Source organism: Corapipo altera, unplaced genomic scaffold (genome assembly GCF_003945725.1).
Source record: "Corapipo altera isolate COAL_440 unplaced genomic scaffold, ASM394572v1 61242, whole genome shotgun sequence".
In the NCBI taxonomy this organism is placed as follows: Eukaryota; Metazoa; Chordata; class Aves; order Passeriformes; family Pipridae; genus Corapipo; species Corapipo altera.
This window is the reverse complement of record NW_020885007.1, coordinates 520277-534135: the sequence shown is the minus strand read 5'-3', so window position 1 is coordinate 534135 and position 13859 is coordinate 520277. Positions and strand designations below refer to the sequence as shown.

Genomic DNA, 13859 nt, shown 5'->3' with positions numbered 1-13859 from the left:
GCGCGCTGGACGCACTGGGAATTAGTTTGCCAAAGTGCATACTGAGGTATCTTAGCTACAGCTTATATGTTTGCATTACATGATTATTCATTTTAGTTTCCCGCAATCCTGCAGCGCTATTTAGCATATGGTCTCTGAGGGGCTTCACTGAGTGTCTCTTGTGGTTGTTTCTGTTTGAAGCCCCCAAATTTACCACTTTATGAACTCCTTTAAGAGAATGCACCTGGTTGTGTAATACCCCTCCTTTGCTTGGTTGTTTCAGTTATCCACAGGTTGCTTTCTTTATTGTTTCTTTACTTTGCTTGGTGGGTTTCTTTAAATCAAGGCTTTGTTTACACAGTAATCTTCTATGGTACATTCTGTTGCAAGCACTACTAGTTCTGTTACATCTCAAATCTCTGATATTATCTTTAGACTAAGGATGGGAGTTTTCAGATGAAAAAGAACTCATCTGAGATACTCAAAAGGAAGATTATAATGAAAGTTGTAAACTGTTCTAGCAGTAGCATATGCAATAATTTCAGTGTAAGATCACATGAAAAGTAATGATGAGCCAAGAACTAGCTATCCTTAGAATTATGAGAGATGAGTAAGAGATGAAAGATGTTTCAGAATTAGAAAATGCTAAGGTTTTATCAGAAATTATGCTTTATATAGTCAGTAGCTTCCTTTTTGGTATATTTATTTCTTTAGTAACCAAATGGATATATTATTTATATATTTCCATATGTCACATTGTAGGTGATCAGTTTCTGAAAATGGTTCTATATGATTCTATTAAAATAATTTAAAACTGTCTTAGGATCCAAATTAAAAGTTGCCTTTCTTCAGCTTAAAGCTTATTACTGACCTGATGCAGCTCATCTAAAAGATCTTGAATTTTTACTTTGCTATAATCTTCTTGCTTTAATAATACTGGCCTTCTCTGAGTCACTTCACTCTACATCTGTGACATTGGTAAAACTGTGTTTTCTTCTATAACTCCAGACTAACAATCTCACATCTGTTCACTTAATTGACTCATCATCTGTTTTCAGGGTGATAGTCTCTAGAGTACATATCTGTCTCGCTCTTTTTTCTTCTGCTTTATTTTTTCCCTCTTGTGTTTGCAAACTCTAAAATATTTTTAATATAGCCTGTATGAAAAACTCTATGCAAAGAAATTATTATTTCAAGGTGTATTACATTTCTGACACACTCATATCAGGGAATGAATTAGAAATCCATCATTGACAAATTCCAATGAAGAGCAGTATGCTATCACTGTGAAGGGTATTAGAGCCCTTGTTACTTAATAATTTCATTAGCAATCTAAAGAAGACCTATTAATGTCATGATCAGTGTGATTCTCACAGTAAGTCAGGATATCTTTATTACTGTAGCTGATTCCTAAATATAACTGTTGTTTATGGTTTGAATATTTTATTTGTACATTTGCACTGAATTCCACAAAAAATCATTACAGTGAAAACAACAAACATAACTTGTTAATAATTCGTTTATTTTCTGAAATAAAACAGTATATCACAAATGACTGTCCCTTCTGTAAGAAAAGTTTGAATAAACAGTGTAAAGTAAACCTTATAAAGGACCTGAATGTATCACAAGAGTTGGTTTATTGTTAGATGAGATTAATTGCAAATAAAGTTAAATGACACAACTAGGGTACTAGATTATATCACCTCTCCACTTCCCATCAAGAAGCAACAATTTTGAGGCACACTGACTTGTAATAGGAAACTGGACATGAACTGGGCATGAACTTGTAATGCAATACTATTGCAAAAAATAGAAATACTAGTCTACGGTAAGCATGAGTAAGGATCAAATGTAAAATTTGGGAAGAAGTGTTTTCCAGAAAATAAAAGCAACAGATCATGGCATATTTCAGTTAGTTCTATTTCCCATAAGTCACTAAAGATGTTAAGTACAGATTAGGGAAAATAAAACAGTAGGAAGTATGGGAGAAAGTATATCTTAGGAAGCATTCGGGGAAGCTAAATGTATATGGATTAGGAAAGAGATATCAAGAATGGAATATAAATAAAGTACACAAGATGGAAGTTTAAACAAAAGAAGAGAGGACTAGTAATGGAGAGTTATAGGGAAAACGTCTTATGCTGAATATGGATAGAAGTTCCTACATTTAACAAAGCTTTTGGTTTTACCTGAGTGCTCCCACCTAATAGCTCACAGTAGAACAATTCCTCAGTTTAAGAGCATCTGAGGAGGGCCTGAAAGATAATGTTCAGTGCTAGGTACAGGTCAATGTGCTACTCTTCAGTTCCAGATGTCATGAAATAAAATCATCTAGTTCCAACCCCCCTGCCATGAACAGGGACACCTCCCACTAGACTAGGTTGCTCAAAGCCCCATCCAACCTGGCCTTGAATACTTCCAGGGATGGGGCACCAACAACTTCTCTGGGCAACCTGTTCCAGTGCCTCACCACCCTCCCAGTAAAGAATTTCTTCCTGATATCTAAACCTGCCCTCTGTCAGTTTAAAACCATTCTCCCTTGTCCTATCAATACATGCCCATGTAAAAAGTCCCTCTCCAGCTTCCTTGTAGGTACTGGAAGGCTGCTATAAAGGTCTCCCTGGAGAGAGGAGACAATGTCTTTTTTCCAAAGTGATCCCTTCTATCACTGGCTTGCCTAAGCACAAAAATTAATTATCTCTGGGATAAGAACAGTGGCAAGGAGGAGACTTCCTAGAGCATACGCATTTGGTAAATAGTAGAGGAGTAGAGTCATAGGTTTACTTGTTCTAAAAAAAATGACTTGAATTTTTTTTTCCCCTGCACCACCATGAAAGTAAGTTGTTGAATGAGGGAGGGGGATGGTGGTTGGTTAGAGTGATTCACACACACAAAAAAACTCGTCCGCAACCTCACATTCCAAGCTAATGGGCCTGAGAAGACTGGGGGGGGAGGTAAATTCTTTTTTCTCCTTGGGAAACGGCATCTTCACTTTACTTTTGCCCTGACTCAGGGAAGGTGTATGTGAGGAGGGGCTCCGAGGTTCATTTTGTTTTCGACCAGGTCATCTGGCTGTCTTTGGCCCTGGTCTACCTCCATTCTCCTGTGCTCTGTTCTGCTCATGGCCTGGACCTGCTCGGATTTCATCAGAGAAACCAGGGCCATCTACAGAGGAACCTTTGAGGGAAGAGGCTGCCCCTTCCTTTCTCTGTTATCCTGTTGTCAGTAGCTTGTACACATCAATGAAGGGGGGGAATCCCAGCCAGAGCCAGCCATCAACAACATGAGTCCATAGGAAGAACCCCTTTTTCCCCTTTTGTCTTTCCCCTTCTCGGTGTGGGGGGGGAATCTCCATTTCGGCTTCTTCCACGCACTGGGGCCCCCACACGGCGACCGCCAGAGTCCAACAGCACCCCCTGCCTACCACTACAGAGCAACTGCAGGCTCTGCTCCTCCAGTGATCCAACAGCACCCCCTCCTGATCGTGGTTAGAATTCTGCCAAAAGGCAAAAAGTACTGAACTGTTTTTGGTGGGAACCTTGGGTGCAGGATTGTTGTTTGGGGTTGTTTTTTTTCAGTTCTTTTGTTGCTCTGCCTATACACATGTATCCTTTAATAAAAGGCTGTTATCTTTTCTTTCTCCATATTTCCTCAATTGGAACCTCTTTATTTCGAATTTACAATTGCTTAGAGGGAGGAGCTTGGTTTTCCTCATAACTCATCCTCCTTAGCAAACACTTCAGTCTCATTAAACTGAGACAATAATTGGCACCCAACGTGGGACTTGAAGAGACGAAAGGTGGAAAAGAAATAACTGCCCTTGTGTGATTTATGTGCATATTGAATCCATAGGCACCATGATGCTTGGGGTTGTTGCTTTCTTCTGGCATATAACCATGCCAAGATACCTGTCCCATCTGTCGATTTGTTTCAGCTCAGATATTAAGACCCTCATTGCGATAAGTACCTTCGAGTTTGTGCACTGGGTTTATGACACCTGTGTTTTTCATCCAGAATATGTCCTCAAGGATGCACTGCTCTGCTCTAGCCTAAGCTGCTCCCTCTATGGATTTAAGGATAATGGAACACATCTCCATGGAGAAACGCAGGGGGGTATGTTTGCCCAACCCTTCATCCATTTTCCCTTTGGATCCAATACAATTGCCTCTGGGAAGTTTAAATTCTCCTTAGATGTCAGAGACATTTTACTTTTTGGGCTTTTCATGCAAGTTTTCGCCATTATGGTATACCTAATATACAAAACTAGGGCCAAGAATTATCGAGAACATGTCCAGAAGCCTGCCCCGGGGGTGGGAAACCTCGAGTGGCATGGGTTATGGGAGGATATGGGTAAATTCCTAGAAAGTTGTTCAACTCCTGCAACATGGAAGCTCACCCTCGAACAACTCCTAAACCCTACAAAAATAATGAAAGATGTGAGGGAGAAAGGTCGTGATAGACCCATGGAGAGGGAGCTGGCAGTTGCATGTGGGGCTTTGGCCATTGCCTACAGGAAGTTACTCGGTATGGTGCAGCATTTCCAGGGAAAAGGAAAAGATGAAAACAAGATTCCTGATACCATGGCGACTCAGGATATGGCCAAATCAAAGGGACAGACCAAGCCAATGGAGGTTGCCCCATCCAAAAGAGGAAATATAAGACCAAATCGGTTCGTCCAGTTGATGATGACGGGGAGGCAGGATCATTACAGGTGGCTGGTCCAGAACCAGAAATCATCACTGAGTCCTTATCGTATAACAACCTCCGGAGTTTATGGACAGATGTTATTCGTCACTCGAATGAGCCCATTCTGACCTGGATGATCTGAGTTTGGGACTCTACGGGTGATGCCATAAACCTTGATGGCAGTGAAGCAAGGTTCTTGAGATCTATTGCCCAGGATGTGGGTATCGAGGAGGCATTTGTGAGAGAATCGAAGTCCCTGTCTCTCTAGGCATGGTTTTTGGACAGTGTGAGGGTTGGAAGACCATAGAAGAGAGGATCCTATGCCTGAGGGAAATGGCACTGTTGGAGGTACTTTTTGGAAGGGATGAGCAACCCACCAATGATCCTGACAGGGTTAGGTGTGCACCGCAGATGTGGTGGAGCCTCACACGTATGGGGCCGCCCGTACATGCCAGTTACCTGACATCATTGCAGGCTGGGGAGAAGAGAGAACCAGTGATGTCTATAATAAATAAACTTTGGTTGTATGACAGTATGATCGAAGGCCCGCTACAGGCCCACATCTCCACTGTAGAGACATTGATTAAGGACCTCAAGACACTAACTACAGAGGTGAAAGGTAAACAGGAGAGACTGAAAGAGAGGATTGAGGGAAACAGCTTCCATATGATCCAAGTGCGAACCAGACACCCCCCAACTAGAGAGAGAGGGACAGACCTCACAAATCGAGTTGTGGTATTTCCTAGCTGACCATGGAGAAAACATGAGACAGTGGGACAGGAAACCCACTCGTGTTCTAGCAGCCTGAGTACAAGAGCTGAAGGAGGGAGGAAAAGAGAACTTAGTGAAAGTGAGTGCAGTACCGGTATCCTATGGGCAGGGATCTGACCCACTAGAAAGTACCTTCTGTCAGTATTCACAGGAAAAACACTGTGACTGGCAGAACAAAGACCAGTGTTAGAGGGGCCCTGCCTCTAGCCAGGTAGAGGCACAGGAGAACCGTGTCTATTGGATTCTGTGGATCTGATGGCCTGGCACGTCAGACCCACAAGAATACCAGGCTTTGGTTGGCACATTAATGCCATCAGGACATGTGGGACCAGAGACTATTTCCATTTCTTGGGTGACAGGAGGGTCTCAAGAGTTGACCGTGTTGGAAGCTGAGGTGAGCTTGACTGGGAAAGACTGGCAGACACACCCCATTGTGACTGGTCCAGATGCCTCATGTATCCTGGGCATTGACTACCTCAGGAACGGGTATTTCAAAGACCCAAAGGGACATAGATGGGCTTTTGGAATAACTACTTGTCTAAGTTCTGATTTGGCTCCCTGCCAAGTCCCCAAGATCCAGCAAAAAACCTCCAGCAAAGAGCGAGAGAGGAAAAAAAACTATGAAAAAATCCAGAATATCCAAACTATATTAATATATATATATATTTACATATAGTACAGTTGTATACAGTTAAAATACTATGTACATATAAAAAAGAACTCCAAACAACCCCAAAGGGGAAAGGGAAAGGGGAAAAAGGGACAAAAAAGAAAACCAAAACAAATATGCACAATCGAAACCCGAGAACAATCAATAAAAAAAACTAGTAAAATGAGATCTCAATACTTCCCTTGAAAGAAGCAGGATCGCGCAAGACACCACCAGCACTCTACCTCCCACGTGGCAAACAACAAACCTGACCAGGCCTCAACTCCCAGATGAGTGAGACCAACTGCAGGGACCTGCTGTCTCTCAACCTCGCCGGAAAAGAGGAAGAGACTTCTCTCTCCGTCTCATTTATACCTCTGTTTACATAAAGGGATAGAGTGGAATACTTCCTTGGTTACCAGGAAGGAAGACCTAAGACTCAAAACCATTACACTGCTGTGGAGACAGAGGCGGCTAAGCAGTTGAATTTGTTACCGGGCCTCTTGGAGAATCCTTCTGCTGTGGGATTGTTGAAGGTTGAGGAACAGTGAGTGCCGATAGCCACTACAATAGTGCATCAGCAGTACCGAACAAACTGAGACTCTGTGATCCCCATCCATAAGATGATCCGTGAGCTGGAGAGCCAAAGGGTGGTCAGCAAGACCTCTCACCCTTCAACAGCCCCATCCGGCCCATGCGTAAGTCTGATGGAGAATGCAGATTGACTGTGGAATATTGTGGTCTGAATGAAGCCACCCCACCACTGAGTGCTGCTGTTCCAGACATGTTGGAGCTCCAGTACAAGCTGGAGTCCAAGGCAGTGAGGTGGTACACCACTACTGACATTGCAAATGCATTCTTCTCCATCCCCTTAGCAGCAGAGTGCAGGCCGTAGTTTGCTTTCACATGGAGGGGCATGCAGTACACCTGGAATCGACTGCCCCAGGTGTGGAAACACAGTCCCACCATCTGCTATGGGCTGATCCAGGCTACACTAGAGAAGGGTGGAGCTCCAGAACACCTACAGTACATTGACAACATTATCATATGGGGGGACACAGTAGAGGTTTCTGAGAAAGGAAAGAAAATCATCTGGATTCTCCTGGGAGTTGGGTTTACCATCAAAAAGAGTAAGGTCAAGGGACCTGCCTGAGCGATCCAGTTGCTGGGGGTGAAGTGGCAAGATGGACGTCGTCAGATCCCAACAGAAGTCATCAATAAGATCACAGCAATGGCCCCACCAACCAGCAAGAAGGATACGCAAGCTTTTCTGGGTGCCATAGGTTTCTGGAGGATGCACATCCCTGAGTACAGCCAAACTGTAAACCCTTCCTTTCTCTGTTCCCGTGTTGACAGCAACTTGTACACATTGATGAAGGGGGGGAATCCCAGCCAGAGCTAACCGTTGACAACATGAGCCCATAGGAAGAACCCCTTTTTCCCCTTTTGTCTTTCCCCTTCTTGGTGTGTGGGGGAATCTCCATTTCAGCTTCTCCCACGCACTGGGACCCCCACGCAGTGACTGCCAGATGCAACTGTCATCACACCCCTCACAGATTGGAAAGACCATGGACTTTGACACAAACCTGCCATTTTATACCTGTTACTCTTGACTGCCCAAATACATGTTCTATATGGCTCAGGTTGTTTCTTATGGTTAGCTGAGATCTCCTTGATGTAAACATGAATGTATTTGTTAGTTTTGAGGGAGACAGAAGAATCATAACAAACACAGTGGGACAGTGGCAGGGCAGAAAGAAAGCTCATGCTGGGAGGAATGACTGCTGCCAAATAGTCTACCCTATGGTTATGTGAATCTAGTTGCTGTAAAAACTCAGAGCAAGCCCGTTAAAGTGACACAAAACCACTTTAAAGGTAAGTGGTGTTTAAAAATGTTAATGTATGTAAATATAAATTCACTATACACCTTTCCAGAGAATGACTGTGCAGGGTGTATGATGTACTAAATGTACTGTCCCTGTGAGAGTGTTTTTCATAACTGAAATTATGAAATTCAGCATGAATTTGAGGCACTAAATGAATGAGACAAATAACAATATATTATTCCACTAGTAATTTGATAAAAGACAAGAGCGTCCGTTTTGCACAAAGCAGAGCAGTCGTGACCTCCCTCCCATCATGTGCAAGCCAAAATTGAGGAGTCCATGGAGGCAGCTCTCCCCTCCCTCTGGCTGGTATGAGCAGGCTTCTCTTCCTCATGAATGAGAGCTGAGCTTGTTCAGGGTCAGATCCCCTCAGCTATGTGGGGATCCCCTTATGCTACTTCGTCTTTCCACCCACTGTATGGGAACAGCTTGTCTGTGGTGGTTTGCATCCTTTCCCTGCCCCCACAGCTGCACTACTGCAGAGCTTGCACATGGGAGCTCAGGGGCACGGTACAGAGACAAGACATTCAACTTGCACTTGCTGCTTTAAATTTGTAACAATCGATTTCACTTAGACATCAGTCTTGCTAGTTAAGGTTTCTGTCTTAATTTTCAGAGCGAAAAACCTGTAATGTGGGACAGGAGTAAGGTAGTACTCCTGCATCTATAAAGCAGTATACTTCGAGCTTCTATATGAGACCATTTAATGAGGACTGTGTACTTGAGCAATTCATGTAGTCTAAATAAGGGAATACTTGAACTTAGGCAAACCTTTGAGAAGCTTATTTTAGTAGGTGTCATATTTCTGAATGATAGAAGTGATAACTTACTTGAATATCATCACATCCATTTTTCACTGACTAAATTTTATCCCTGTCCAAAAGTTTCCATCCTTCAGATGAATTGCTGAAAAAAATGAAGAAAATGATAGTACATATGCAATCCTAATAACAATTTGGATTCTGGTTTTGTCTTAGTTAAACTTTAAAGGGTCACAGTCGCAAATTGTTTCAAAAACCAGTTGACAAAAATAACACATGAATACTGTTTTCTGTTTGCAAACAACACATTAACTTGTTATGTATTTTCTCTAAAGGAAGTAGAAATTCGAAACAAAGACCTGGAAGGCCAACTGTCTGATCTAGAGCAACGTCTGGAGAAAAGTCAGAATGAGCAAGAAGCTTTTCGCAATAACTTGAAGACACTTTTAGAAATTCTTGATGGAAAAATATTTGAACTATCAGAGTTACGAGATAACTTGGCCAAGATAATAGAATGCAGCTAAAGAAAATGGGATTTTAGTGCCAATCAGCTTAAAGATGCACTCTCTTCATAGGACGGTTGGGCTCTGCATCAAAGTTGCACAAAATTAGAAAACGCTCCTCTGAGAGGGCTTGTTTTAAATTTGAGTCATATTTCAATGTAAAATTTAGAACTCAGCTTATAGTTAGTTGAAGAAAAAAGCAACAAACTTGAATTACAAATTACCTCCTTGTACATTATTGACCATAGATAACTTTAAAGATATTAACAGTAACTGAATGCAATCCTTTTCTAATTATCAGTGATGGAAGAATTAGCAGTGTACCAGGTCACACCCCTTTTTTGTGATAGGTACAATATAGGTTATCTGCTGTCTTATTTATTTAAGGTATTTAATTGCTGTTACCAATTTATTCTTGCCTGAAGTGAGAGAAATTTGCATCTTTAATTGAAACAAAATTACTATAACTGCTTGGTTAAGTTCTTCCTTTTGGAGTTTTTTGGTTAGTTGGTTGGTTGACTGGTTGGGGTTTGTTGGGTTTTTTTCTGTTGTTGGGTTTTTCTTGTTTGTTTATATACACACACACACACACGTATACACTGGAAGATACAGTATTTCTTTACGGAGCTTACTCCGGTGTTCTGCAATATTATCCAATGTAAGGTTTACTTTTTCATATGAATTCCATGTAATTACAGTGAGATACTATCTTCCACTTAACTATATTTTAAAGCCAACCAATGATGTCAGGTGAGTCTCCCAGGAAAAAAAAAGTCAAAAACCCCTTGAGAATTCTAAATGTAAAATTTGACATGCACAGATAACAAGAAGTAGCCAGTTGTTTGTTTTCTGGCCATTATACATGTATTGACTATCTATGTTCAATTAACTGTTAACCTGTTCTGCAAGAGACTTTTTCATCATGTCACATGAATTTCAGATTTTGTGAATAATGGAGAACATTGTTTATTACAGATTGCATTAAGGGCATAGATCTATTGCAAGGGATTAGTTGTACACTGAACTTGTTCAAGACTGCTGATTCTAGAAGTTTTGTTGTCATAACAAATTGAAATGGAGACATGTTTACTCTTTTATGGGTCTTTATATCACGTCTTTATTGAAACTGCAAGAGGCAATATTCTGAACTGTTAACTAAATGTTTAAAATCAGGAAATCAAATTCAATTATCCTCAGTGAGCAAGTTTTAAAGTTGTTTTGATATAATTTGAATAGACTTTTGACAAACATGCGTTTCTTTATAGAATGGATTTCTTTAAAAAGAACACTTTGAAAGGTAAGCCAAGCATCATGTTTCTTGCATCAAGGTACTTTCTTGCCATAAATTGCTTGTAATGTTGAAGAGGGCTTTTTTTCAAATGTATGAATGAATGTCAGACTTCAAAGTCAAAAGATGCACTGACCTTTGTTTGCTCCCTAAATTGATTTGAAAGTTAAACATGAAATTTAGTCACTTATTAAATTTGTACAACACAATTTTCTCTACTTAGAGATTGCTATTTAAAACTCGAAAAGATAAGTTTGCTTTTATGTGTGTACTGTGTGTATATACCATATAATACACACAAGTTTTCATTGATATGAGAAATGCATGCTTATTTCTAAAATACTGGGTTTTTTTTCTTTACCAGTAATTTTTCAGGTGTCCTCTGACGAGTCAGAAAAACAGTTTAGATCAAATGCTAAACCATGATATATTATACTGTATGTAATGTATACAATGTTAGAGTTTTGTCCATATTTTTAGGGTATTTTCTCAACTACTTTATTAAAGGGGTGGGGGAGCTTGGTTCAGTGTTAAAAACTTTGTGGTGAGCTACGTTTTTCATTTGATGGATTTTAGATGATGGTCCAGATGAGCAGATACAACCAGTTTTTAATTTACATGGGGATGCTTGGGCTTGATTCTTTTGTCATTTGTGCTGCTGTAAAACAGATGTGTCCTTGATATGATGTCAGCAACATTCAGTTGACATAACAGCCATGGAAGTGCAAGAAGGACCTGTCCCGTTAATTCTCAGTGGACATAATAAAGATGAAAAAAGAATAAAACTACAGAAAGTTGATGACACAATAAAATTTATTATTTTTAATTATATTATTATTTAAATTTTTAAAGATATCATGTCATTTACATGTGGGAAAATACTGGACAGAAATATTTCACTTAAATTTTGTGAATATGTGTGGTGCATTACTATTTCTATGTATACGTACACACATGTATATACAAAACACGGAAAAATTTAGATGTGCACATTTTTAATATTTTCCTATTGAAATTAAGTTTAAAATTGGAAATTGACATTTGATAATCTATTTTCTCAGTAGATATGCTTACTTTTCTTTTTTTAAATAATGCAATTACTGAGGGCTGCACCTTTGAATTCCCAAATAGTTGTCAAACATAAACATGGGATAAGGTGGACATACATGCACATATAAATAAAATCCTATTGCTAAGAGTATTTTTAATGTTTATTTACAGTAGGTGAGTATTTAGAAATTGTGACCTAAAGTTCATACTTAGGTGGCTATACCTACTGTAGCCTCTCCACTTCTGGTTTAAGATAAAAGTTTGTCTGTTTGAAACATTTCCCAGAGACAGGTATTGTGCATTGTATCTACTTTTGATGAAACTATGGGAATATGTATACCAGAAAACAGTGTTGAGTGTTATAGCCTGAAAACATGACTGTGAACTTGCACAGGAGGGAAGACCAGTCACATTATGTGTAAATTGCTAAATGGCAAGTACAGTCTTGTAAAAATAAAATAATTACAAAAAACCCTAACAGAAATACCCTCGAAAATCCATAAGAAAAATAAAAAATACACTTTTTATCTTGCTGTTCTCTGGAGAATGTACTTTTACTCTTAACTGTGACATTCATAATCCATATGCCTCAATGATCCAGAAACTGTATTTTTCTATGTGGAGAAAGTAAAATGTGTGAATTAATCTGTTTATTGCAGACTGGGAATTCCTTTTCCTGGCTAATATATCCAGGAAAGAGGAGAACAAAATGGACTGATAATGTAGAAATGATGTTATAAGATCTCTTAGAAAATAATTTTTCAGATATAATAAATATATAAAGGGCTAAACCAGATGCAACAGAAATAGGTATTGTTTAATGCTATTGGTAGCATTCCCAGGATAATCCCTTTAAAGAAAACCCTTCGACAATGCATCAATTAAAGATTAATATTTTGGTATGTGTTTTTCAGTTGTCAGTTGTGGAAGGTTTCTGATTTCTTCTTATTTTTCTACTGGTTAAGGACTAACCATATTTATCTTCAATAAGGGGCTAACCCTCAATTTGTTTTATCATCTTTTATATTGTGTACTGAAGTGGCTACTGAACAACACTCTCTGAACATTGCATTCATTAGGAGGTTCATTTCAAAGTCAAAATCAAAACCTTTTTCAGAAATACTGCATGGAAAAAGGAATGGAAAACTGATGCAGACCATAACTCTGCAGAATTGTGGATGTTGACAAAACCACTTAATTTAGTTGATTACAAAAATCTTGGATCTTGAGGTCAAATATAAATCTGATTAGAGATTAGGTCTGCATGTTGAAAGACAAAAAAACCCACAACCAACCATCAAGAAACTCCATCCAAATGCATGTAGTTCAGTCTCAGTAACTGGACATGCCAGTTAAGTGCACAACTATACACTGATTTTTTTTCAGGGAATGGACCTGACTCTGCAAAACAATGTTCATATTGTCTTGCTTACATTTTCTTAATAATGCTGCATATGTGCATGTGGTGGTTTGAAAAACACGGGAATTTCAAAAAGGCCAATTTAAAAGGTTTGTTACAATTTGTTCTAATGTGAGAGAAGTTTTCAGACACGCACACACACAACTTGGTATAGGGGGAGGGGAATACCTCCTAGGGAAAGGCCTTTTTTCAAACCACCACAGTGCACTACCTCTGAATGGTGCCAAGCAGAGAGTTTATCACGGAATAACAGGCATGTTTTTAAAAAATTGTCTATTTTTGCTTAGTAGCATTAGTTCCTTCTCATACTCCACTTACTTCAGACAAGTAGGATTAATTTTCCCCATTATGTTAAATGTTTGGGGAATTATAAACAGTTTTGTGTTAGATCCTGGAGTCAGTTCAGCTCATCTCCACTGTTCTGGCCATGCAACATAGCCAGAAAGCAGATGCAACTGTTGATAACAAAAGACCTGCAATACCTCACACCATATGGGGTATCACAGCTTGCCTGCCACAACCTCTCTGTGACTTGTAGCTGCCAGTACTGCCTCTGCACTGTTGGCAACTCATCCTAGAACCAAAGAAACACAAGTGTAATGCAACCCATTTCCTTCCTCATTGCCTGGTCTTGCACAAGCAAAGCTCAACTGCAACAATACATCTGGCAGTTTCTGTCATTTTCTGTCATTTTCAAATGCAATTATGGGAGGTAGTAGTAGCCAGCAAAGATGTTTTAGATTTATTGGGGAAAATGTAGACTTGTCAAAAAGATTGCTTTACATGGACCTTCACAAACAATACATGAATCCAGATGCTAAGGGGAAAGGAAGACCTATGCTGACAAGGTATGTTTAAGTGTAATC

General features: G+C 39.7%; 1 protein-coding gene across 1 annotated transcript in view; it reads left to right on the top strand.

The window, feature by feature from the left end:
• LOC113958804 (homer protein homolog 1-like) overlaps positions 1 to 9256 on the top strand; it is a 149506-nt gene extending 140250 nt beyond the window's left edge. Inside the window, exon 9 of the mRNA XM_027667343.1 lies at positions 9068 to 9256. Within this exon, the coding sequence (XP_027523144.1) occupies positions 9068 to 9256 (189 nt within the window). The remainder of the gene's footprint in view (positions 1 to 9067) is intronic.
• The last annotated feature ends 4603 nt before the right edge of the window (positions 9257 to 13859 follow it).